Source organism: Thalassophryne amazonica, chromosome 3 (genome assembly GCF_902500255.1).
Source record: "Thalassophryne amazonica chromosome 3, fThaAma1.1, whole genome shotgun sequence".
Lineage (NCBI taxonomy): Eukaryota > Metazoa > Chordata > Actinopteri > Batrachoidiformes > Batrachoididae > Thalassophryne > Thalassophryne amazonica.
This window is the reverse complement of record NC_047105.1, coordinates 81,236,860-81,260,915: the sequence shown is the minus strand read 5'-3', so window position 1 is coordinate 81,260,915 and position 24,056 is coordinate 81,236,860. Positions and strand designations below refer to the sequence as shown.

The following is a 24,056-nucleotide window of genomic DNA, read 5'->3' as shown; positions in this document are numbered from 1 at the left end:
GTATGAGCACTAAACACTAAATAATTCACAGTTAAAATCTGCAATAAAAATGTGTGCAAAAACAGACAAAAAGATTAAAGTTGTACATGAGGTATATGAATTAATGACTTTTTTTGGCAGGTTAAGTTGTTCATGGCCTGTGGAAAGAAACTGTTCCTGTGTCTGGTTGTTCTGATGTACAGAGTTCTGTAACATCAACTAGAGGGTAGGAGCTTAAACAGTTCATGTCCAGGTGTGAGGGGTCTGCAGAGATGTTACCAGCTGCCTTCCTGGTCCTGGACGGACTGCAGGCTAGCTCTGCTGGTTTTTTCTGCAGACCTGACAGTTCATTGAAGTCTGCACCTGTCATGTTTGGAGGCAGAGATGGAGATGCACAGGACAGACTGGATGATGGATGTGTAAAAGATGATGAATGTGTCTGTCTGCTTTTTCCTCTTTTAAATGTAAATTTTCTCTGTAAATATGGTTATTAAGATGTAGTGGGTGTGGTGTTTTGGTTTTATCTCGTAAGGCATCACGTTCCTTGAGGAGTCCCTGCGTCAGCATATAGTGTATGTTAAAATCTATTCTCTATAATCTTCTCTGCTAATGCTGTCAGATAAACCTAAATTAAGCAGTGTTTCAGTAACTGTGATGAGCTCATGTTCACATCCTTCACAACAAACAACGGGAAATTAAAACGTTAAACTAAGATATATACGTAGATTATTTCTGTTGTTCTTATAATGTCTGTTTGTGGGCAGGAATTGGATATTATTATGTGTGGTGATGTAGAGAAAGTGGTGAAACTTGACACAAACCAAGCTTGATGTCAACGCAAGTGTGGAGACAGTACTGCCAGGTACTTTTCTGCAAGTACTTGCAGAAAAACACTAACATTTTCCACACAAAAGACACCATTTTCCCTTTTGTAAATGAGATAACAACGTTTTGGTTGAAAGTACAGTGGAAGCACGGTTCTTCAATCAGGTTTTTGCATTCAGCTAACTCGTACTAATTAATATAATTGCCTTGAAGCCTAAAATGAACAAAATAAATTAAAATTGATTTTTTTCCCTTTAAAATGTAAAAGCAAATTATATTTTTTCACTTATTGATATTCTGTAATAAAATTTTAAGGCTTCTATTTGTTCTGTTTTCACACTTTGTAGAATCCTATCAGAAGGCTGTAAAGGAGGCAAAAGCACAATATCTGTCTCCTATTATTTCTAGCAGTTGTCATCGTCCCAGAGTGTTATTTCAGACTATAAACTCAGTTGTGAATCCACGCACCTCTGTTCTGATGACAACAACCACAACCTCTGAGGAGTTTCTTCAGTTTTTTATTGACAAAGTTTCATCAATCAGACAGAACGCTGAGCATAACTGTAATGTTGAATTGTCTGTTACTTGCGCACATTCTGCTGTGCTCAAGCAGCCCGTTTCTTTCTCATCCCTTGGTGAAGTTGTGAAACACATAAATCCTACAAGTTGTCCTTTAGTCCTTTTCTCGCCGTGTAATTATATTTGCAGACTTTCTTCTATTATTATTATTATTTTTATTATTATTACAACAAAATTATTAGAGGTCAATAAATTAGGCATGCAGAGTTCATATCCTCTATCTTCTGCTCTCCTATGGCTAACAATCAGACGTCTGAAGATGTCAAGTATAAAAAACACAACTTGCTGCAGGGAGGCACTGCAGTCATCTGGATGTCTTGTTTGAGTGAGTTTGCTTGTCCAGTTATCTTTGGTCCCTTATAAATGAGATAACATGGATAAAGTGCTGTAGTTTCTGCTCTCTTAAAGGTGTATGATGTTACATTTCAGTGTTGCATTTCATGCCTCCAACTCCTCCCTCAGTTCCTTAGTTTAGATCCTGGGGTTCTGTTGGACCATTTGGGAAAAAAAGATTTATTAAATTTCATTATTTCCTTATGTTTCTTTGGACTTTCTTTTTCAGTGATGTACATTTTGTATAAGCTTCTTATATTTTTGTATGGTTGACATACAGTTGCTTGTGAACCTTTTTGACATGGTTCCTATGGAGGAACCCAACTTCAAGATTCAGAACTGTGCTCTGGAATCTATTTCTGAAGTGAAAATTAAGATTAATCTTTGATCATGGTCCTGATGTTTGATCCAGCAATTTAACAATTTAGCATCAGGTTTTCCACAAACATGAGGTGCGAGGGAGGAGAGGGGCGGCCGCATTACCTGGCCACGCCCCAGTCCAGTCATGACCAGCTCTGCTCACCGGGCCCCTGGGGGTGTCCCTGTGGGCCCAGCTATCAAGGGCCAACTGAAAATCCATGCCACTTGGCTATTGCCTCGTCTAGGCAGGATTCTGACTTAGAGGCGTTCAGTCGTAATCCCACAGATGGTAGCTTCGCACCATTGGCTCCTCAGCTAAGCACATACACCAAATGTCTGAATCTGCAGTTCCTTTTGTACTGAGCAGGTTGAAATAATACATCATCAGTAGGGTAAATCTAACCTGTCTCATGACGGTCTAAACCCAGCTCATGTTCCCTATTAGTAGGTGAACAATCCAACGCTTGGTGAATTCTGCTTCACAATGATAGGAAGAGCCAACATCGAAGGATCAAAAAGCAACGTCGCTATGAACGCTTGGCCGCCACAAGCCAGTTATCCCTGTGGTAACTTTTCTGACACCTCCTGCTTAAAACCCAAAACGTCAGAAGGATCGCGAGGCCCTGCTTTCACGGTCTGTATTCATACTGAAAATCAAGATCAAGCGAGCTTTTGCCCTTCTGCTCCACGGAAGGTTTATGTCCTGCCTGAGCTTGCCTTAGGACTGCAGCAACAGCAATCCCCACAGGACACCTCACCTTTTCCAAATCCACAAAACATGTTCCTACTGGTTGAGTATACTCCCAAGCACCCCTTCTACGTGAAAGCAAAGAGCTGGTCCATGGTTCCACAACTAGCACTCAACCAGCAACTGCTCCTTCCTAATTCAAGGTTTAACTATCAGTCTAAGCCTCCTCTTTAGTACCGTGGCATACGTTTTTCCAGGGATGCTGAGGAGTTCTGTTAGACCTCAGTGCTGCTTTTGATACTGTTGACCATAAAATTTTATTACAGAGATTAGAGCATGCCATAGGTATTAAAGGCACTGCGCTGCGGTGGTTTGAATCATATTTGTCTAATAGATTACAATTTGTTCATGTAAATGGGGAATCTTCTTCACAGACTAAAGTTAATTATGGAGTTCCACAAGGTTCTGTGCTAGGACCAATTTTATTCACTTTATACATGCTTCCCTTAGGCAGTATTATTAGACGGTATTGCTTAAATTTTCATTGTTACGCAGATGATACCCAGCTTTATCTATCCATGAAGCCAGAGGACACACACCAATTAGCTAAACTGCAGGATTGTCTTACAGACATAAAGACATGGATGACCTCTAATTTCCTGCTTTTAAACTCAGATAAAACTGAAGTTATTATACTTGGCCCCACAAATCTTAGAAACATGGTGTCTAACCAGATCCTTACTCTGGATGGCATTACCCTGACCTCTAGTAATACTGTGAGAAATCTTGGAGTCATTTTTGATCAGGATATGTCATTCAAAGCGCATATTAAACAAATATGTAGGACTGCTTTTTTGCATTTACGCAATATCTCTAGAATCAGAAAGGTCTTGTCTCAGAGTGATGCTGAAAAACTAATTCATGCATTTATTTCCTCTAGGCTGGACTATTGTAATTCATTATTATCAGGTTGTCCTAAAAGTTCCCTAAAAAGCCTTCAGTTAATTCAAAATGCTGCAGCTAGAGTACTGACGGGGACTAGAAGGAGAGAGCATATCTCACCCATATTGGCCTCTCTTCATTGGCTTCCTGTTAATTCTAGAATAGAATTTAAAATTCTTCTTCTTACTTATAAGGTTTTGAATAATCAGGTCCCATCTTATCTTAGGGACCTCGTAGTACCATATCACCCCAATAGAGCGCTTCGCTCTCAGACTGCAGGTTTACTTGTAGTTCCTAGGGTTTGTAAGAGTAGAATGGGAGGCAGAGCCTTCAGCTTTCAGGCTCCTCTCCTGTGGAACCAGCTCCCAATTCAGATCAGGGAGACAGACACCCTCTCTACTTTTAAGATTAGGCTTAAAACTTTCCTTTTTGCTAAAGCTTATAGTTAGGGCTGGATCAGGTGACCCTGAACCATCCCTTAGTTATGCTGCTATAGACGTAGACTGCTGGGGGGTTCCCATGATGCACTGTTTCTTTCTCTTTTTGCTCTGTATGCACCACTCTGCATTTAATCATTAGTGATCGATCTCTGCTCCCCTCCACAGCATGTCTTTTTCCTGGTTCTCTCCCTCAGCCCCAACCAGTCCCAGCAGAAGACTGCCCCTCCCTGAGCCTGGTTCTGCTGGAGGTTTCTTCCTGTTAAAAGGGAGTTTTTCCTTCCCACTGTAGCCAAGTGCTTGCTCACAGGGGGTCGTTTTGACCGTTGGGGTTTTACATAATTATTGTATGGCCTTGCCTTACAATATAAAGCACCTTGGGGCAACTGTTTGTTGTGATTTGGCGCTATATAAAAAAAAAATTGATTGATTGATTGATTGAGTGTGATTCCTTTATAACTGGGGGACACTCCCCTGTCACTTTTTTAAAAATGCAAGGTGTTTCCCCAAAACAACACCTTATCCTGGTGAAGGGACTTGTGAGCGCTAATGATCCTGGGAGCTGTCTGTCTGGAGTATCAGCTCCTGGTAGGGCTTCCCTTGGCAAACTGGTTCCAGGTGAGGGGACAGACAAAGGACGATTCAACAAAAACCCTTCTTGATTGACACAATAATGGATAGAGTCACCTCACTGGGATTAGATTAAGCCTGGGGCTCCTCCCGGAGCCAAGCCTTAGAGCAGGAGTGGGCAATTAATTTTTACAAGGGGCCACATGAGGGACCTGAATTGTGTCAAGGGGCCATACCAATGGTATCTTTAGCTTAATTCTGCCCAACTGTCTTCCATTGTAAAAATGCACTTAGTTACATAATGTGTATCATTCAGTTCATGAATATCTGAAGTTTTTAATAATGAGAACTGTTGTATGCTAAAAATTTCACATTTAATTACTAATTCGCAGCTGCAGTATACAGGTGGAGTGAAAAACAGAAGACACGTGGTCTGAAACATCTTACAGGTGTGAACCACACGAAATCGAGTCAAGTCACATATATAAACACACAATGACACGTTCGCTCTTTTAGCTTCACAATAAAAGCATCTTTTTAGTTTAACCAGGCATTTTCAGAATAAAATAAATTTCTGGCAACTGAATTTTTACCATTACTGCGGTTCTTCCAACATGGCAACTTTTCACATTATAACTGTAAATATTGTAAAACAATTCTACTCAACTTTTTTCATTGGAAAATGCACTTAATTGCATATTTTGAATAGCTGGTACTGGTAACTGGGAGAATAAAACTATTCTGTAACTATTTATAATTAGGCTATGTGAAATTGTAGTGTAGAGGTCAAATACAGGCATACAATAATACATCAAACAATATCTTGCAATGTTTTCAACCTCATTTCACCTCTTCAGTGAGAATAATCCAGTCGGTTCTGGGCTTCAACAAGGGCATTGAAATCTGGCTGAATGTCAGAAGTAGCTATGCGCAGAACAGCTGAGAGGTGGTCATCAGTGACAGAGGATCTGTGTTTAGATTTGTTGAACTTCATCACTGAGAATGTCTGTTCACACACGAATGTAGAGCCAAAGAGGGCTAGGATACTCTGAGCATGTCTCCTCAGGTGTGGAAAGCTCTCCTTTTTCAGAGAGGAGTAAAAGTCCAGCAGTGAGACCGACCTAAAGTGCTCTGCCAGAAGTACGTCAGACTGTAGGTCAATGAGTTCCATCTGAACATCACTTGGTGCATTATCAACACTAAAGCTGAAGGGAAAAGAAACCATGTGCATTTCACTTTCAAGAGTTTTGAAATCTTGAAATCTCCTTGAAAACTCTTCATGCAGAGCTTCTAACATGGTTGAGTACTTGTGGAGGTGATTGGCTGATCTTGTGGTTTCCTTTAGTGTTGGCAAGTGGGTCAGAATGTTGTCCTTCACTTGGTTCGAGATAAGCTGCAGCTTTCTCATGAAAGCCTTCACTGCACTGTACATCTCATACACAAAAGCGCCCTTGCACTGCAGTTTGACATTTAATTCATTCAAAAGTGCAGTCACATCCACGGCAAATCCGAGGTCTGCCACCCAGTCTTCATCTGAAAGCTCTGGGATGTCATGTCTTTTCTTAACACAGAAAGCCTGAATCTAGTCTTTCAGGTCCCAGACACTTTTCAGTACTTTGCCCAAGCTGAGCCACCTGACAGCACAGTGATAGCTTATTTGACTATGTTCAGTCTCATTTTCCTCCAGAAGTGCAACAAATTGTCTGTGATTTAATGCTCTCGCTCTGATGAAGTTCACTATTTTAGTTACAGCATCAACAACGTGATTAATTTGCAACACTGTCTTACATAAAACTTCCTGATGTATAATGCAATGTAAAAATGTTAATTTCTGCACAGGGTTGATTTCTGTCACTTTATCCTGCATTCTCTTTAGAAGCCCAACATTCTTCCCTGTCAGATTTGGACAACCGTCCGTTGTCACACCTGTTAGCTTTTCTCATTTCAGTCCTAATTTGTCCAAACATGCATTTACCTCTGTGAACAAGTCCAGACCAGTGGTTGTCCCTTTCATTGACTGCATGGCTGCCAGCTCCTCTGTGATTTGAAAGTCCGCACTTACTCCCACGTAAAAAAAATTAGTAGCTGGTTGGTGTCACGTACATCACAGCTTTCATCTAATGCCAGAGAAAAACAGTCAAAGTCGGCGGCTCTGTTCTTCAGCTGAAGCTGCAAGTTTCTAGCGATGTCCTCCACCCGCCTCGTGACAGTGCGTCGGGAGAGTGACACGTTCTCAAACGCGTTCTTTTTCTCTGGACAAATCAGTGAAACAGAGTCCAATAAGCACTCCTTAACAAACTCTCCGTCAGAAAACGCTTTACTTTTTCTGGCGATTTTGTGAGAGATTACATAACTTATCCTGGTGGCTGCATCTCTGGTGGTGTGAAGTTTAGTAAAAAGTCCTTGTCGGGCTTGCAGTTTTGCGAGCAATGCAGCAGACTCCCTCGCGCGCTCGTCATCTGACAAATTTCTGTATTTATCCTCATGCTTAGTCGTGTAGTGGCGATTCAAATTGTAATCTTTAAACACAGCAGCTTCTGTACCACAAATTAAGCACAAGGCTTTACCTTTAATTTCTGTAAAGAAATACTTGGCAGTCCACGTCTTATTGAAAACACGACATTCGTTACCGATTTTTCTTTTCTTAGCATGAGCTGACATTTTGAGGGTGACAGGGCTAGCATCACATCCCGCTGTTCACCTTCACACACATACGGAATAGGCGCGAGCGTATTTTCAAAATAAAAGCAGCACAGTTGTATTTCATGCATAACATCGTTATTTTTTCAATTTATTTTTTAATTTATGATTGGCCTCACGCGGGCCGGACAGGGATGCAGAAAGGGCCGGATGTGGCCCGCGGGCCGTAGTTTGCCCAGGTCTGCCTTAGAGGGTGAGAGCGTGCAAGTGAGCATCTGGTGGGTGGGTCTACAGCCATGGGGCTCAGCGGGGCTCAGCCACAAGAACCAATGTGGTTTTTACCTCCATATGGGCTCACCACCTGCAAGGAGAGAACACAGGGTGTGTTGTGCTGTTTTACAGGCAGTGAACAGAGACAAAAGTATGCATGAACCGATAACCTCCTTTGCTGAGGAAATTGGACCATTATCTTATTAGTCGTATAAGTCTTAGACTTTATTAGAACCTTATTAGTCCCTTCAGTTTTTGCACATACCTTCCTCATCCTCATTCCTCATCTCCAACCACACTTTTATTATTTGACTATCCATCTGTTTATTATATTTTGATGCTATATCTACTTCCAAGCAATGTTGGTCAGACTTTTGCATTTTTAACAGCATATGTGCAACATATGTGGACAATATGAAAAAGAGAGTCATGGATTATAGCCTGACAGAAAATTGGAAATAAAGAATCCTTGTTATTGCTAATTATTGTTATGACACTGAACAAGTCTGTTTTTCACCCTGAAATATCTAAACAACAGCTTTACGCCATGAAGTCATGAAAAACAATCACCAAACTGCCGTCCTAACACCTCACACAGCTATTTGAAGGAATGACGGAATAATGACTACAACTGATGTGTGTCATGCTTCTTTTTCTAATGCTGATAAATTGTGTTTTGACACTTGTTGGTCCCTTTCGGCTCTCTGGTGAAGGTTTAGCTTATCAGTCACACAGATAAACAAGATCATTCCCCTTTAGTGTTTCACAACTTCAGCATCAGATAGAATCATAACATGTTTGTCTGAAGAACACCAGCAGTAAGCACTTATTTCCTCAATATAGTAATTGTGATGTTTATCTTTGGTGAAAGTGACATAGTCCTGTAATTTATACAGTAGTGTTCAGAATAATAGTAGTGCTATGTTAGCTAAACTGCAGGATTGTCTTACAGACATAAAGACATGGATGACCTCTAATTTCCTGCTTTTAAACTCAGATAAAACTGAAGTTATTGTACTTGGCCCCACAAATCTTAGAAACATGGTGTCTAACCAGATCCTTACTCTGGATGGCATTACCCTGACCTCTAGTAATACTGTGAGAAATCTTGGAGTCATTTTTGATCAGGATATGTCATTCAAAGCGCATATTAAACAAATATGTAGGACTGCTTTTTTGCATTTACGCAATATCTCTAAAATCAGAAAGGTCTTGTCTCAGAGTGATGCTGAAAAACTAATTCATGCATTTATTTCCTCTAGGCTGGACTATTGTAATTCATTATTATCAGGTTGTCCTAAAAGTTCCCTAAAAAGCCTTCAGTTAATTCAAAATGCTGCAGCTAGAGTACTGACGGGGACTAGAAGGAGAGAGCATATCTCACCCATATTGGCCTCTCTTTATTGGCTTCCTGTTAATTCTAGAATAGAATTTAAAATTCTTCTTCTTACTTATAAGGTTTTGAATAATCAGGTCCCATCTTATCTTAGGGACCTCGTAGTACCATATCACCCCAATAGAGCGCTTCGCTCTCAGACTGCAGGCTTACTTGTAGTTCCTAGGGTTTGTAAGAGTAGAATGGGAGGCAGAGCCTTCAGCTTTCAGGCTCCTCTCCTGTGGAACCAGCTCCCAATTCAGATCAGGGAGACAGACACCCTCTCTACTTTAAGATTAGGCTTAAAACTTTCCTTTTTGCTAAAGCTTATAGTTAGGGCTGGATCAGGTGACCCTGAACCATCCCTTAGTTATGCTGCTATAGACGTAGACTGCTGGGGGGTTCCCATGATGCACTGTTTCTTTCTCTTTTTGCTCTGTATGCACCACTCTGCATTTAATCATTAGTGATCGATCTCTGCTCCCCTCCACAGCATGTCTTTTTCCTGGTTCTCTCCCTCAGCCCCAACCAGTCCCAGCAGAAGACTGCCCCTCCCTGAGCCTGGTTCTGCTGGAGGTTTCTTCCTGTTAAAAGGGAGTTTTTCCTTCCCACTGTAGCCAAGTGCTTGCTCACAGAGGGTCGTTTTGACCGTTGGGGTTTTACATAATTATTGTATGGCCTTGCCTTACAATATAAAGCGCCTTGGGGCAACTGTTTGTTGTGATTTGGCGCTATATAAAAAAATTGATTGATTGATTGATTGAATAAGAGAAAATTGAAAATGTGATAAAAGGTACATACATAGGAGGGTAATTGTTGTTTGACTTGGACTCTAAGCAGTGATCAAATCCAACACCTGGATTTCTTTGACACTTAATCTCCAGAAAATCCTCAGGAACCGGCAATAAACCAGTTATTTTGGGAGACCCAGATGAGGTGTACTACTTGCACAGTGAGGACCATTAAGAAACTAATTACAATACAAATGTGATGGAACATGCTTCTCTGTGCATGGTCAGGTCCCTCATTGCTGAAGAGTTCCACGAGCTAGTCAAAGCAAAATGGATGCCCACATATCACCTGGCCATGACACACACATGGCTATTTAGAATTAGGGGTGTATCATGTGCAACACCAGTGCATGATGATAGACCTGACCCAAGTAATGCTGAGTACACACATTAACATGTATTTTTAGAAAAAAGGACTTTCCGCCTTTGGTTTAAAAAAAATATCTCAGTTCATATGAAAATACAAAACACTTTGTAAAGCACTGTCAGCAGCAAAATGACAGGTGGCAATGCTGCATTCACATAGTCGCTGTAAGAGCCAGAACAAGGAGAAAAGACCATGAAAGTTAAATAATTAAAGTGCAGAGAATCACCCTGTGAAGGTAAATGTGAATAATTTGTGTGATTTACGAAGATAAATTAATCTGTAACATCACAAAAAGCTTTTAAAATTACCATCAAATCCAGAACAACTTCTTTTAATACAGTATAACACTGCTGTGTCCCTTCTCCTCTGCTCTTCTCCTTGTACACCACCTTCAGTCACCAGTCAGTCAAACTCCTGAAATTTGTGGATGACACAACTCTCATCATCAGACATATCTCTGATGCAGACAGAATAACTTGGAGCTCAACACTTAAAAGGAATTGGAGATGATGGTGGACTTCAGGAAAGGTCCAGCTGCATTTAAAGCCCTCACACTTTGTGAATCCCCAGTTGAAACAGTGGAGAACCTCTGCTTCCTGAGCTCCAACATTACAAGTGACCTCAAGAAAGCCTAGCAGGGGATGTACTTCCTGCAGGAGCAGAAAAAATGAATCTCCCAAATAATAATTGTACATTCATAAACAGCCATCACTATCTTTTATGCTACTGCCACCAACAAGGACAAGGACAGACTGCAGCATATCATCTGCTCTGCAGAGAAGATGATTAGCTGCAATCTTCTATCTCTCCAGGACCTGTACGTCTCAAGGACCCTGAGACAAGTCAGAAAGATAATGGGTGACCCCTCCCACCCTGAATGCTATATTTGTGAGACTCTCCCCTCTGATGGGAGGCTGAGGACCATCAGGAGAAAAACGTCTCACCACAAGAACAGCCTTTTCCCATCTGCAGTCAGCCTCACTGGCCGATGACACCCATTAACACTGTCTCACACAACCACCATGCCTCCCTCCCCCACCACCCTGAGACTCTACACATTACGGTAACATGCAGACAGTTTGGTTTTATTGAACTTATGTTTGTTGTTATGCACCAAACACCATAACAAATGGCTTGTATGTGAAAACTTGGCAATAAACTTGATTCTGATTCAGGAAATGCTAAAACTCTGTTACATCTGTCAATGAAGATTTTGGTCCATGTTGTATGCCGCCACCTCACGCAATTGCAGTCTGATGATAGGAATTCTGCTGTGATGGCTGGTGTGATGGTTTTTCTACAGTCAGCTTGTGAATTCATCATTACCATATAGCCATGCTGCCCAATCAGAAGCCAGGAAAAAAAGGACAAAAACTCAGTTTTACTTTTCCTACATGCAAAAAAATTAAACCAGCATTTTCCAAAATCTCACTGGGCGGAGTTTTGCAAAAGCTCCATTTTCAGTGGATGAAAGGCCAAAACTCAGGGAAAAAGCTGGTTTCCAAAATAACTGTGTGAACGAGCCATAAGTATTGAATATTTCACTAGAGGAGGAAATCTAAAATTGCACCCCCTCTGCTCCCCCCCCCCCCCACACACACACACTCCCCACCTTCACCTACGCCTATGGCATGTGTGCTGCTCTAATAAGGCAAAGGGAGCTAACTCTACACATTTTATTTTCTGTTGAAGTATGTTGTTGCTTTTCACAAAATCAAAATTGTTTTGTAATTAGCTTGTCGCACCCATCTGTCAACAGTTCGGTTTTTCCTTGCAACTTAGCAAAATTGTTACTGGTAATTTTTTTTTTTTTTTTTTTCATATGAATTTGTGGGCTTCTCGCAGCGGCAGAGAGGTGGACACGTCACGGCGCAGCTGGCTGTGGGCTCCTTCTCCCCCTGTTGCGTAACATGGACATACACGTGAATCACGGGTCAGCCTCTGACAGACCGCGCCGTGTAAGCGACGCCTACTGCCAGATTTATATCCAATCACACGATACATACGAAACCAATTTGTCAAATCATCGTAGAGGGGGAGGAGTCAATCTGCGGCGGCCTCACGTTGTACAAATGTGTCAAATAGATGGTATAGACGGTATTTGGAAGAGAAAAAAAATGCCGTTAACATGACCAGAACATTAATTTAACAACTTTATTTTATTTTATTTTAAAATCTTGAGATTGGAACAGACGTGGCTGCAACAAGGTAAAGATTCATTCCTGAAAATGACACTTTGACGTGTCATAGTGGCTAGGCTGTTGTGAAAGTGTAGGAACACGGACCCACAACAGGGGGCGCAATGAACGGACAATGGAGAAAGTAAATAACAATTTTTACTGTTGTGAAAATGCACAACCAATACAACAATTGACACTTTGGGTTTACACCGAATTCCACTGGTGTCGTGTGGGCAGGCTCGAAGGTAGGAGACGTCCGTCTCAGTCGAACCGGAACCACCCAGATCTCCTCTGCCACCGACCCCCGGAAATACTGGAACCGCCAAGTCCCGAATTCCCAGGTGGCCACTGCCTCCGCTCGTCGGATCCGGTACTGCTGGCAGGAGAGAGCAACAACACACAGATGTGGATGCGACAGCACCCAGCCACGGAGAGGGGAGAAGCCGCCTCCACCTCTTGACAATATACAGCAGGAAGGTGAGTACTTATTCAAGCAATTTAGCTGTTAGTAGTCAGCAGTCCTGAAACGGTTTACAAATCTTAGCTGGTTATTCAGAATATGAAGGCAGAGAATGTTACCTCAGTCTTAAGGCGATATCTCGGCACTGAGGTGGAGACGCCGTCCTCCTGATATACCTCGGTGCTGAGTAGAAACAGCTGTGTTTGGAGATGGGTGACAGCTGTCACCCAGATTACTCCCATGATGCGGTAGCGCCCTCTGGTGCCTGGAGCCCGCACTCCAGGCAGGGCGCCCTCTGGTGGTGGTGGGCCAGCAGTACCTCCTCTTCAGCGGCCCACACAACATAGGCTAACTAGTTAACTGTTATCAGCTTCGCCCTCGACAGTACCGGTTCAGAACAACTGTGGATGAGACGGTCCGCATCATCTACACACTTATATTTGTTCTTACTGTTAGTAGAGGTCACTGTGTATTGCTAAAGTGTTTGGTGTTACTTTTGCGGAGCCTATGCAGAAACAAAATATTTGGCGCTTTTATACATGATGCAGATCCTTCTTACAGATTGCAGTGCCAGGTTTTTCATCTTGGTTATTACACAGTAATATGTGACAGTTGTGTTGTAGTATTGTGACCCTCTTCTTACGGACTTAGATTGGTTTATATGAGCTGAAACATTTATAGTCTTGACTTTCACCAGCCAGTGCAAGAATATATCCATAATGACATGTTGACATTAAACGCCTATGGATGTATGTTCTGCAAGGTTGTCATGCCCATTATCAGTGTGTTTAGTACTATTTGGGATGTTTCTGAATGTGTTCTGTGCAGTTTCCAAAGGTGGTAGAGGTGGTGCGCAGCAACCTTCTTGAGACGTTTATTATTTTCAGAGACACAAAATCACCTGTCTTGGTCTACTTTTGTGTACTACATGGAACATACTAGAGCTGCAGCTATTGATTATTTTAGTGATCAAGTATTCTTTTGATTATTCTGGCGATTAATCGAGTAATCGGATAAAAAGTACTTTTGCATTTTTAAACAACATCAATAGTCCAGGGATCTCATTGTATTTATATACCTGTCCTGGCGGTGGTTTCTGTTTGTAATGTGACACATCGTGTGCACTGATCCATAATTTCCAGTGTGTTGTGATCAGCTGACAGGCAGCTCCCTGTGCTGTGTGCACTCAGACATGGCTGTCCAGCCCCCATATGATCATGTCTGTACATACTATACATATCGGCATTTTATGCAAGTGTGTCCCCCGCATGCCACGTATGTGTGTGTGTGTGTGTGTGTGGGGGGGGGGGGGACATACGCCACATGTGTTTCGGGGGGGTACACATGCATGCCACATGTGTTGCTTTTTGCAACACATGTGGCTGACAGCGCAAATGGCCACACATTTTCTAAGTGTCAAGCAAGCGGTGTTGGATGTTCGTGTGTGTCACTTGGAATTTGTCCAGCTCCTGCCACAAGAGGGTTCGAATGGGCTCTCACAGGGCACTCTCTGTCTTCCGGCCGCTGGTGTGCGCAAATAATTATAGCAACATGTGTACGAGGCGTTGGAGGCAGCTCCTTCTTATGTGTGAAGGGGCCCTAAACAGAGCTTCGAGGCACAGAATTTGCCTCAAACATTCTTTGTAATCAAATTATTCAAGTTACTCGACTAATCGTTTCAGCCCTAGAACACACGCATGTGTGATTCAGCAAAAATTCCATCATGCATTATGTGACTGGCATTTGTGTTTGTGACACAAATATAGCAGCTGAAGGTATTAAACATTTTTGCATAAATTAATTTCATACTTGCATGCACATACTCTTTGAAATAATTTGCTTTGATAACTGCTTTATAAAATAATAGTTTCTTTCATTGCAGTAAATGCTGCATTCCACCAGTTTTGTATGTACAGTAAGGTCTTTCAAATTCAGATTTAGTCTGGCAACATCTGCTGGTCCTACACATTATTGCATCCAGCATCCTACAGAACTGCCTCTGGTCTCGATTGGCAGTCACCCAGGAGACTAGTGGTCCGTACCTATCTACTAGGTGATGCAGTTTGGAAACATGCAAAGTTGCTGCCATTCTCGATACTGAGATGCTTGTGTGCGGGATTAAAGTGAAGGAAATTCACCTTCTGACTGTAGTGTCATAACTGATTTTCCGTCATGATACAAGTAGATGGTCCATAAGGTAACCATCAAAATGAAGACATTCAAGCATTACCCAAGGATTCTCCTTTGAGATAGCTTATCAAAAACATCCATTCTCATTTTAGGACACTGGTTAATAGGCAGGTGTCACAACTGTGTAATAAAACTAAAAGCACTAGAACATTAAAGTGAAAGGGACACCCAAATTTCACTAAATTGACAAAATTTTAATTATTTTTTGTTATTTTTTTCTAGACAACTCAAATTTTAATTGTGTTGGTAATGTCATATTATGAATCCCCTAGTTAAAGGCTAATTACTAAAATTATAATAGTGCCAAAGAAAATTATTTATATGCCCTAAATCTTAAAAAAAACATAGTGGCCTCATACTTTTAAAGGATTCTAGATTGCTTGACTTGAAATTTAAATTCCAACTTCTCATAGTTTACAGTTTCTTCACTATCCAAATTGAACTGCCAAATAAAAAAATTAGAATTTTTTTCAAATAAATTATTTTGACCATTGTTATAAGTCTGATAACAGGGAGCACCCTGTTATCAGACTTATAACAGACTGTAACACAAAGTTAACAGTGGAAACCTACAGGATAACTAGTTGATGTGCTGGAAAGAAGCATAACAAAAAAAAATCCACATGGTATGGAGTCAAACATACACCAAAAAAAAAACAATACTATGAAGCTGAAAGTGTCTTCAGAGGAGCACAGGCCAAAATAATGAACAACTTCAATCAATCAATCAATCAATTTTTTTATATAGCGCCAAATCACAACAAACAGTTGCCCCAAGGCGCTTTATATTGTAAGGCAAGGCCATACAATAATTATGTAAAACCCCAACGGTCAAAACGACCCCCTGTGAGCAAGCACTTGGCTACAGTGGGAAGGAAAAACTCCCTTTTAACAGGAAGAAACCTCCAGCAGAACCAGGCTCAGGGAGGGGCAGTCTTCTGCTGGGACTGGTTGGGGCTGAGGGAGAGAACCAGGAAAAAGACATGCTGTGGAGGGGAGCAGAGATCGATCACTAATGATTAAATGCAGAGTGGTGCATACAGAGCAAAAAGAGAAAGAAACAATGCATCATGGGAACCCCCCAGCAGTCTACGTCTATAGCAGCATAACTAAGGGATGGTTCAGGGTCACCTGATCCAGCCCTAACTATAAGCTTTAGCAAAAAGGAAAGTTTTAAGCCTAATCTTAAAAGTAGAGAGGGTGTCTGTCTCCCTGATCTGAATTGGGAGCTGGTTCCACAGGAGAGGAGCCTGAAAGCTGAAGGCTCTGCCTCCCATTCTACTCTTACAAACCCTAGGAACTACAAGTAAGCCTGCAGTCTGAGAGCGAAGCGCTCTATTGGGGTGATATGGTACTACGAGGTCCCTAAGATAAGATGGGACCTGATTATTCAAAACCTTATAAGTAAGAAGAAGAATTTTAAATTCTATTCTAGAATTAACAGGAAGCCAATGAAGAGAGGCCAATATGGGTGAGATATGCTCTCTCCTTCTAGTCCCCGTCAGTCCTCTAGCTGCAGCATTTTGAATTAACTGAAGGCTTTTTAGGGAACTTTTAGGACAACCTGATAATAATGAATTACAATAGTCCAGCCTAGAGGAAATAAATGCATGAATTAGTTTTTCAGCATCACTCTGAGACAAGACCTTTCTGATTTTAGAGATATTGCGTAAATGCAAAAAAGCAGTCCTACATATTTGTTTAATATGCGCTTTGAATGACATATCCTGATCAAAAATGACTCCAAGATTTCTCACAGTATTACTAGAGGTCAGGGTAATGCCATCCAGAGTAAGGATCTGGTTAGACACCATGTTTCTAAGATTTGTGGGGCCAAGTACAATAACTTCAGTTTTATCTGAGTTTAAAAGCAGGAAATTAGAGGTCATCCATGTCTTTATGTCTGTAAGACAATCCTGCAGTTTAGCTAATTGGTGTGTGTCCTCTGGCTTCATGGATAGATAAAGCTGGGTATCATCTGCGTAACAATGAAAATTTAAGCAATACCGTCTAATAATACTGCCTAAGGGAAGCATGTATAAAGTGAATAAAATTGGTCCTAGCACAGAACCTTGTGGAACTCCATAATTAACTTTAGTCTGTGAAGAAGATTCCCCATTTACATGAACAAATTGTAATCTATTAGACAAATATGATTCAAACCACCGCAGCGCAGTGCCTTTAATACCTATGGCATGCTCTAATCTCTGTAATAAAATTTTATGGTCAACAGTATCAAAAGCAGCACTGAGGTCTAACAGAACAAGCACAGAGATGAGTCCACTGTCCGAGGCCATAAGAAGATCATTTGTAACCTTCACTAATGCTGTTTCTGTACTATGATGAATTCTAAAACCTGACTGAAACTCTTCAAATAGACCATTCCTCTGCAGATGATCAGTTAGCTGTTTTACAACTACCCTTTCAAGAATTTTTGAGAGAAAAGGAAGGTTGGAACAGATCTTCTTGGGTGCTTTGATTCTCCATCTATCAACTACAGTCAGCACATCCAGACTAGGTGGACATAAAACTGACTAGGGAGAAGTGCACCCATTGTCATCCGCAGCAGTAGGCTTTGAAGTTTAAGCATGATTCTAACACTGAGATAGTTGGTGTCACCCCACAAAAGGCTGTGGTGCTTGTAAATTGTAAAGCAGCAGGATGAATGCACTTTCTTAATTATTACTGTTTGCTTAAGGAATAGATTGGATTATTCTTTTGTAGTTCTGTTCTCCAAAGTGCTTTACAGTGATGCTTTACATATGCCAGAGCTTCATGTACAAGGGTTGGCTGAAAAGTTGTGCCTCCTATGCGATTATTTAAACAAGCATGATACTCACATGAATTGCATATCTGCTTAAAGCAGTGGTGTCCAAAGTATTCCAGAAAGGGCCAAGAGGGTGCAGGTTTTCTCTGCAGCCACTGACTCCAGCAGGTGATTTCACTGATTAACATCATTTTGAGTAGATGGGATGATCATCAGTGAAATCACCTGCTGGAGTCAGTGGCTGCAGAGAAAACCTGCACCCTCTTGGCCCTTTCTGGAATACTTTGGACACCATTGGCTTAAAACCCGAGATGTTCTCCATCAGGCAGTGTCATTACTTTTCCATGTAGTCACCTTCCGTTTCCACACACTTAAAAGTTCTTGTATTTTATCAGTGAAGCAATCTGGTGTCTTCTCTTTTCTCTTAGTGTAACGGTGTCCGTTCAGGTGTTATTTCAGCTTGGGAAAAGGGAAAAAGTCAGAGGGTGTGAGATCCTGACTGTATGGTGGGTGTAGTAAAATTTTAATGTCACTGTCATGTGACATTCTGCAGCGTCTGAGAAGGTCGGACTAAATTTGTAACTGGCATGCATTGTTTTAAGTCCAGCATAGATGACAATAAGTCAGTGCTCCACGGCGCCACATGTAGTTGAGCGCATTATTGTAAGATGTAATTTTCTAAAGTGGGTATTTGTGGATGCAGCTCATGCATAATATTTGTACTCATAGTTTAACTTAATTATTTTAACTGCATAATATTTTTTGCATAAATGATTGTAGGTACTCCATAGCCTGTGGTTCCACCAAATTAGCTATATGTAGGTATAAGTTTTTATTGCTCTGTATTTGCTCACCATCACTTTTTTATGCTGATTCTTTATGTTTCTTTTTGTTTCTTTCCTTTCTCGTGCTTAAGGCTGACCCTCACAGCAAGCTTTTTGTGCAGTTTTTATGCAGATTCATACTGCACGATGCTTACGCATGAACAACTCCACTGTGTGCTGTAACTGGACCAATATCTACTCATCTGTGATCTACATTCAGTGCTGGTTAAAAGAACACTCCTCTCACTTCACCACATGGAAGCCACTCTCCCTGTCAGAGTTATGAGGAACCCATCTGTCTACTATAATTGGGCAGATTTCTATTGATCTGTGACCAAAAGCTCAGTGATGCCTGGAGGTGCTGTCTGTCCAGAAGCAGAGTGTACCACAGGGGAAGGTAGAGATGAGGAGATGGCATCATTAGGACAACAAAGGGGAGGAGTACAGCCGGAACACGTCAAGGGAGAGGAGACTGGCATTTCAGGTGTAGAAGTGGAACAGGATGATGAAGAGATCATAAGCAGATCACATGACCTTTCTTCCTTAGCCAATCACAGCCCTGGCAGTGACACAGGGTCTACCTCTAAGAGGTATTTATTTATATATATATTTTTTTTCTCATGTTGACTGACTTCTGGTATGTAACCTGGGGTACTGTCACAAGCTTAAAGGAGAGCACAGCAATATACCATAGCAGGGGTTTTTCATGATTTGCATCATTAACTACAAAAACCACATACAAAATTTCCAACAACAGATAGATGGTTAATGTCATGCTGGTGCATTGAAGTGTTTGCAAAAAATGTCATCATTTAGGATTAAAAAAAATCTGTACACAAAGCAGCCTGTATTTTCTAACAGCATTGGTGATGAATGTTGTGCGGTTCAACAATCCTTGTTAAAAAATGTTTGGATAGCAACAAGAAATGTCCTTAAAACTAGGAGAAATACCCCCTTAAAAAAGTGGAGACGGTTACTATGAACAAGAAAATGCAAATCATTGACCAAATGATCTAGTCTAACTCCCCTGTACTCCCCTGAAATTGAAACCCCCTAAATCATGCATTTTTCACTCCTAAATGCTGCCTGAAGGCTCGCTATGCTCGAGTGACCTCCGTCGTGTCATGAAGGTAGGGGGTGGTACTATTTTGCATAATTAAATGTTGCAGTGTATTACCCCCTTAAAAAAATGGGGGCAGTTATTATGAACAAGAACATGCAAACCAAATGATCTAGTCTAACCCCCCGGTGTACATAACCCCTGAACTTGAAACCCCCCAAATCATGCATTTACACTCCAAAATGCTGCCTGACAATGACAAAGAGCCTGTAAACCAATAAAGAAAGCTATTTTAGTAGCGTTTTCTTGTATCGCACACAAAAATGATATTACAGGAACATTGTAGATATTGTGAGATTTGAATAATGTGAGCATTTATGTCTATAATGGTGCATGGTAAATACAGTGGTACCACTGACACCTATTAGTATGTAATGGTTGGGGTCAAGACCTCACATCGGAGCATAATCGATCAATACCCACCCGTTCTCCCTAGTCTGTGGGAGTATTAGACATCTCCTCAACACTTTGGTACAAATAAGTACGATGTGGTAGATTGGGTTAGTGCAGAAGCACTACCATTATCTAAGCTGTGGCTAATTTAGGCTTGTCACAAGAGGCCAATGACTAAAGCCAACTAACTACAACATGGCTAAATACGATATGATACATATACCTTATCACATGTCTGTGTATCACGCCCTATATCATCAGACTCAGGCTGATACAGATACATTGGACAGATACATCAGACATGTAATATAAGATATTTATCACATATTACAACAAAAATAAAGAACAAGAACCATATAATTATTGTCAGCTCCATTTAATAACTCATTTACTCACTACACCAACAACGTTCATTCAACACGTGTTAATAATAAATAGCATAATACAGTAGGTCTGATCTATATAATCATCAAAATGTCTCTCTGTTAAGTCATGAGTGCTCTCTTCACTAACTTCTTGATGTCTCACAACTTCAGTATGAAACTCAAGTTGTATAATTCTCCCTGCTAGGGAGGCTAAAACTCTCTCACCTTGATCAGACATCTTGGTTGAACGAAATGATCTGAAGCCTGTATTAGGATCCTGCACTTGTCACCAGGGTAACACAAAATGGGTGTGTGTCATTGGTGGGGCCGAGAAATGGGAGCACCTCATTGGATGAAAAGCGGGGCGATACAAAGCCTGGCATTTTCAACATCTTTTTTTGTATCACCCTGTTTTTAGATTTGTATCACCCTGATTTTATTGCCACAGTTTCCAGGGGAGTAAAATTGTATGATTTATCAGCCCTATTTTTTCTTGTATCTCATGGGGGCTGGTTTACGAGTATAGGGCAGATTATTGTTGTAATATGTGATAACGGGGTGAAATGATACACAAGCTATACAGTAAGATACATATGATTCCTATCATAAATAGACACGATACATAATTACATCGCTGTTCACACTAATTATGTAGAAAGTAATCTGTGGTGAATTTTTAACTTTAAAGAAACAAATTATTCTGAAGTATATATTGTAATTCTTGATGTTATCTTTTTCCCATTTATATAGTTTGTAAATCAGTTTCCAGGGCAGTAAAATTTATAGGAAAAGTGTATGATTTATCAGCCCTATTTTTTCTTGTATCTCATGTGGGCTGGTTTATGAGTATAGGGCAGATTTTTATTGTAATATGGTAAGATACGATACAATACACTTTATTGTCCCCAAAGGGAAATTTGTCTTGGACTTCAAGTACTCTGCAGACATTTCTCTCTCAAAAAGACTATAAATACAACAGCAAACAGTACACTGCTTACATGCCTATGGAAAATTGACCAACATATTGCACATTAGCCATAATCTAACATACGAGGGCTGTCAATAAAGTTACGGTCCTTTTTATTTTTTTCAAAAACTATATGGATTTCATTCATATGTTTTTACGTCAGACATGCTTGAACCCTCGTGCGCATGCGTGAGTTTTTCCACGCCTGTCGGTGACGTCATTCGCCTGTGAGCACTCCTTGTGGGAGGAGTCGTCCAGCCCCTCGTCGGAATTCCTTTGTCTGAGAAGTTGCTGAGAGACTGGCGCGTTGTTTGATCAAAATTTTTTCTAAACCTGTGAGACACATCGAAGTGGACACGGTTCGAAAAATTAAGCTGGTTTTCAGTGAAAATTTTAACGGCTGATGAGAGATTTTGAGGTGATTCTGTCGCTTTAAGGACTTTTCACGGTGCGAGACGTCGTGCAGAGCTCTCAGCCGCCGTCGTCAGCCTGTTGAAGCTGAAAACCTCCACATTTCAGGCTCTATTGATCCAGGACGTCGTGAGAGAACAGAGAAGTTTCAGAAGAAGTCGGTTTCAGCATTTTATCCGGATATTCCACTGTTAAAGGAGATTTTTTTAATGAAAGACGTGCGGACGGGTCCGCGCGTCGGGACGCAGCCGCCGCGACGCTCCGCCACAGGAAAAACACCTCTGTTGAAAGCCTTAAGGACAAGTTGGAACATGTCCTGCCTGTTAAACAATTTCTCATATACTCACTCCACTGAAAGCCATCAAAAGCCGCCTGGATTTTACAAATGGTTATCAACACGGAGGTGTTTTTCCTGTGCCGCCGCACCGCGTCGGCTGCGTCCTGACGCGCGGATCCGTCCGCACGTCTTTCATTAAAAAAATCTCCTTTAACAGTGGAATATCCGGATAAAATGCTGAAACCGACTTCTTCTGAAACTTCTCTGTTCTCTCACGACGTCCTGGATCAATAGAGCCTGAAATGTGGAGGTTTTCAGCTTGAACAGGCTGATGACGCCGCCTGAGAGCGCTGAGCGACGTCTCGCACCGTGAAAAGTCCTTAAAGCGACAGAATCACCTCAAAATCTCTCATCAGCCGTTAAAATTTTCACTGAAAACCAGCTTAATTTTTCGAACCGTGTCCACTTCGATGTGTCTCACAGGTTTAGAAAAAATTTTGATCAAACAACGCGCCAGTCTCTCAGCAACTTCTCAGACAAAGGAATTCCGACGAGGGGCTGGACGACTCCTCCCACAAGGAGTGCTCACAGGCGAATGACGTCACCGACAGGCCGTGGAAAAACTCACGCATGCGCACGAGGGTTCAAGCATGTCTGACGTAAAAACATATGAATGAAATCCATATAGTTTTTGAAAAAAATAAAAAGGACCGTTACTTTATTGACAGCCCTCGTACAATTAAAACACCATACAAGAAAAAGATAATAAAGTTAAAATACACACCTTGCTTATACACTTACTTATATACTTGTACATATCTACATATGCACATACACACAGGCACACATACACACACACATGTGTATATAAATCCTGATTAAGATTTACCTCTGTTATTAAAGACTTATTTTGTACTGTTTTCTGTATGTAACCTGATTATCTTTGTTTTATGGCATTTCTGACTGTGTGGCAGTGAGCATACCAATGATGGAAAGCAGCAGGCCCATAAAGATGTGATGGTAACAGTGGCTGAGATGAAGAGACTTCCATCAGACAAACGAAGTCGCAGTAAAGCTAGTACTGTGGAGGCATTACATTATGCACTCAGCTGTGTTAAACAACTGCAAGGTAATCTGGTCAAACACTCATCTGCTGCAGAAAAATGGAAATGTATCACTATTGATATTATTTTAGAAATTACAGAGAAGGAGATATTTTTCCAACAAAGTAGTTTGTGTTCCTCTTGTTGTTTGTAGCCAATAGTGAATACTACAAACTGTTGGTGCGGAATGGGCAGGATGAGCGGCGAGATGCTACTGTTTGTACACTGGAGGAGTTGGAGAGAGTCACTTCTGAACATGCACTTAAAAACACGGTATTCTCATGCATACATACATGTACTTGAACTTCACTTTGGTGTTGTTTTTAAGAAAATGTGAGTGTTTTATGTGTCCTGTTTTGATGGTGGGGGGGAGTAGTTAATCCTCATATGAACTGTCTAAATAATGAAAACACTTGGATATATGTTTGCATGTGTACCTGTTGTCTTTTGTTTTTAACTCAAGAGTAGGCATGTACACAAATGTATGAGTTACTGCAGTCACGTGTCTGTGACATATGTTGCTTGTGTGTATGTGTTTTTCTACACATGTATTTATTTTTACCACTCTACTTACCATGTGTGATCATATAGAAATATTGTCTTTCCACACTATCTGTCTGTTCAGTTTAATTTATTTTATTACACAACACCAAATCATAACAAGGCTGCCTCAAGGCGCTTCACGAGTAAGGTCTAACCTTAGCAGCCCCCTAGAGCAAGCACACAGGTGACAGTGATGAGGAAAAGCTCCCTCTGATGATGCTGAGGAAGAAACAGCAAGCAGACAAGACTCAGAGGGGTGACCCACTGGTTAGAACATTGTAACAGTTACAAGGTTTTTTA

At 41.1% G+C, this 24,056-nt stretch overlaps 1 protein-coding gene across 1 annotated transcript; it reads left to right on the top strand.

Moving 5' to 3' along the window:
- Positions 1–12,239: 12,239 nt before the first annotated feature.
- Positions 12,240–23,744, top strand: LOC117507155 (period circadian protein homolog 2-like). The gene is made up of 4 exons (XM_034166954.1): positions 12,240–12,364; positions 18,670–19,167; positions 23,085–23,239; positions 23,368–23,744. The coding sequence occupies exons 2-4, from the start codon at positions 18,926–18,928 to the stop codon at positions 23,514–23,516; spliced, it is 546 nt and encodes a 181-aa protein (XP_034022845.1). The 5' UTR covers positions 12,240–12,364; positions 18,670–18,925; the 3' UTR covers positions 23,517–23,744.
- The last annotated feature ends 312 nt before the right edge of the window (positions 23,745–24,056 follow it).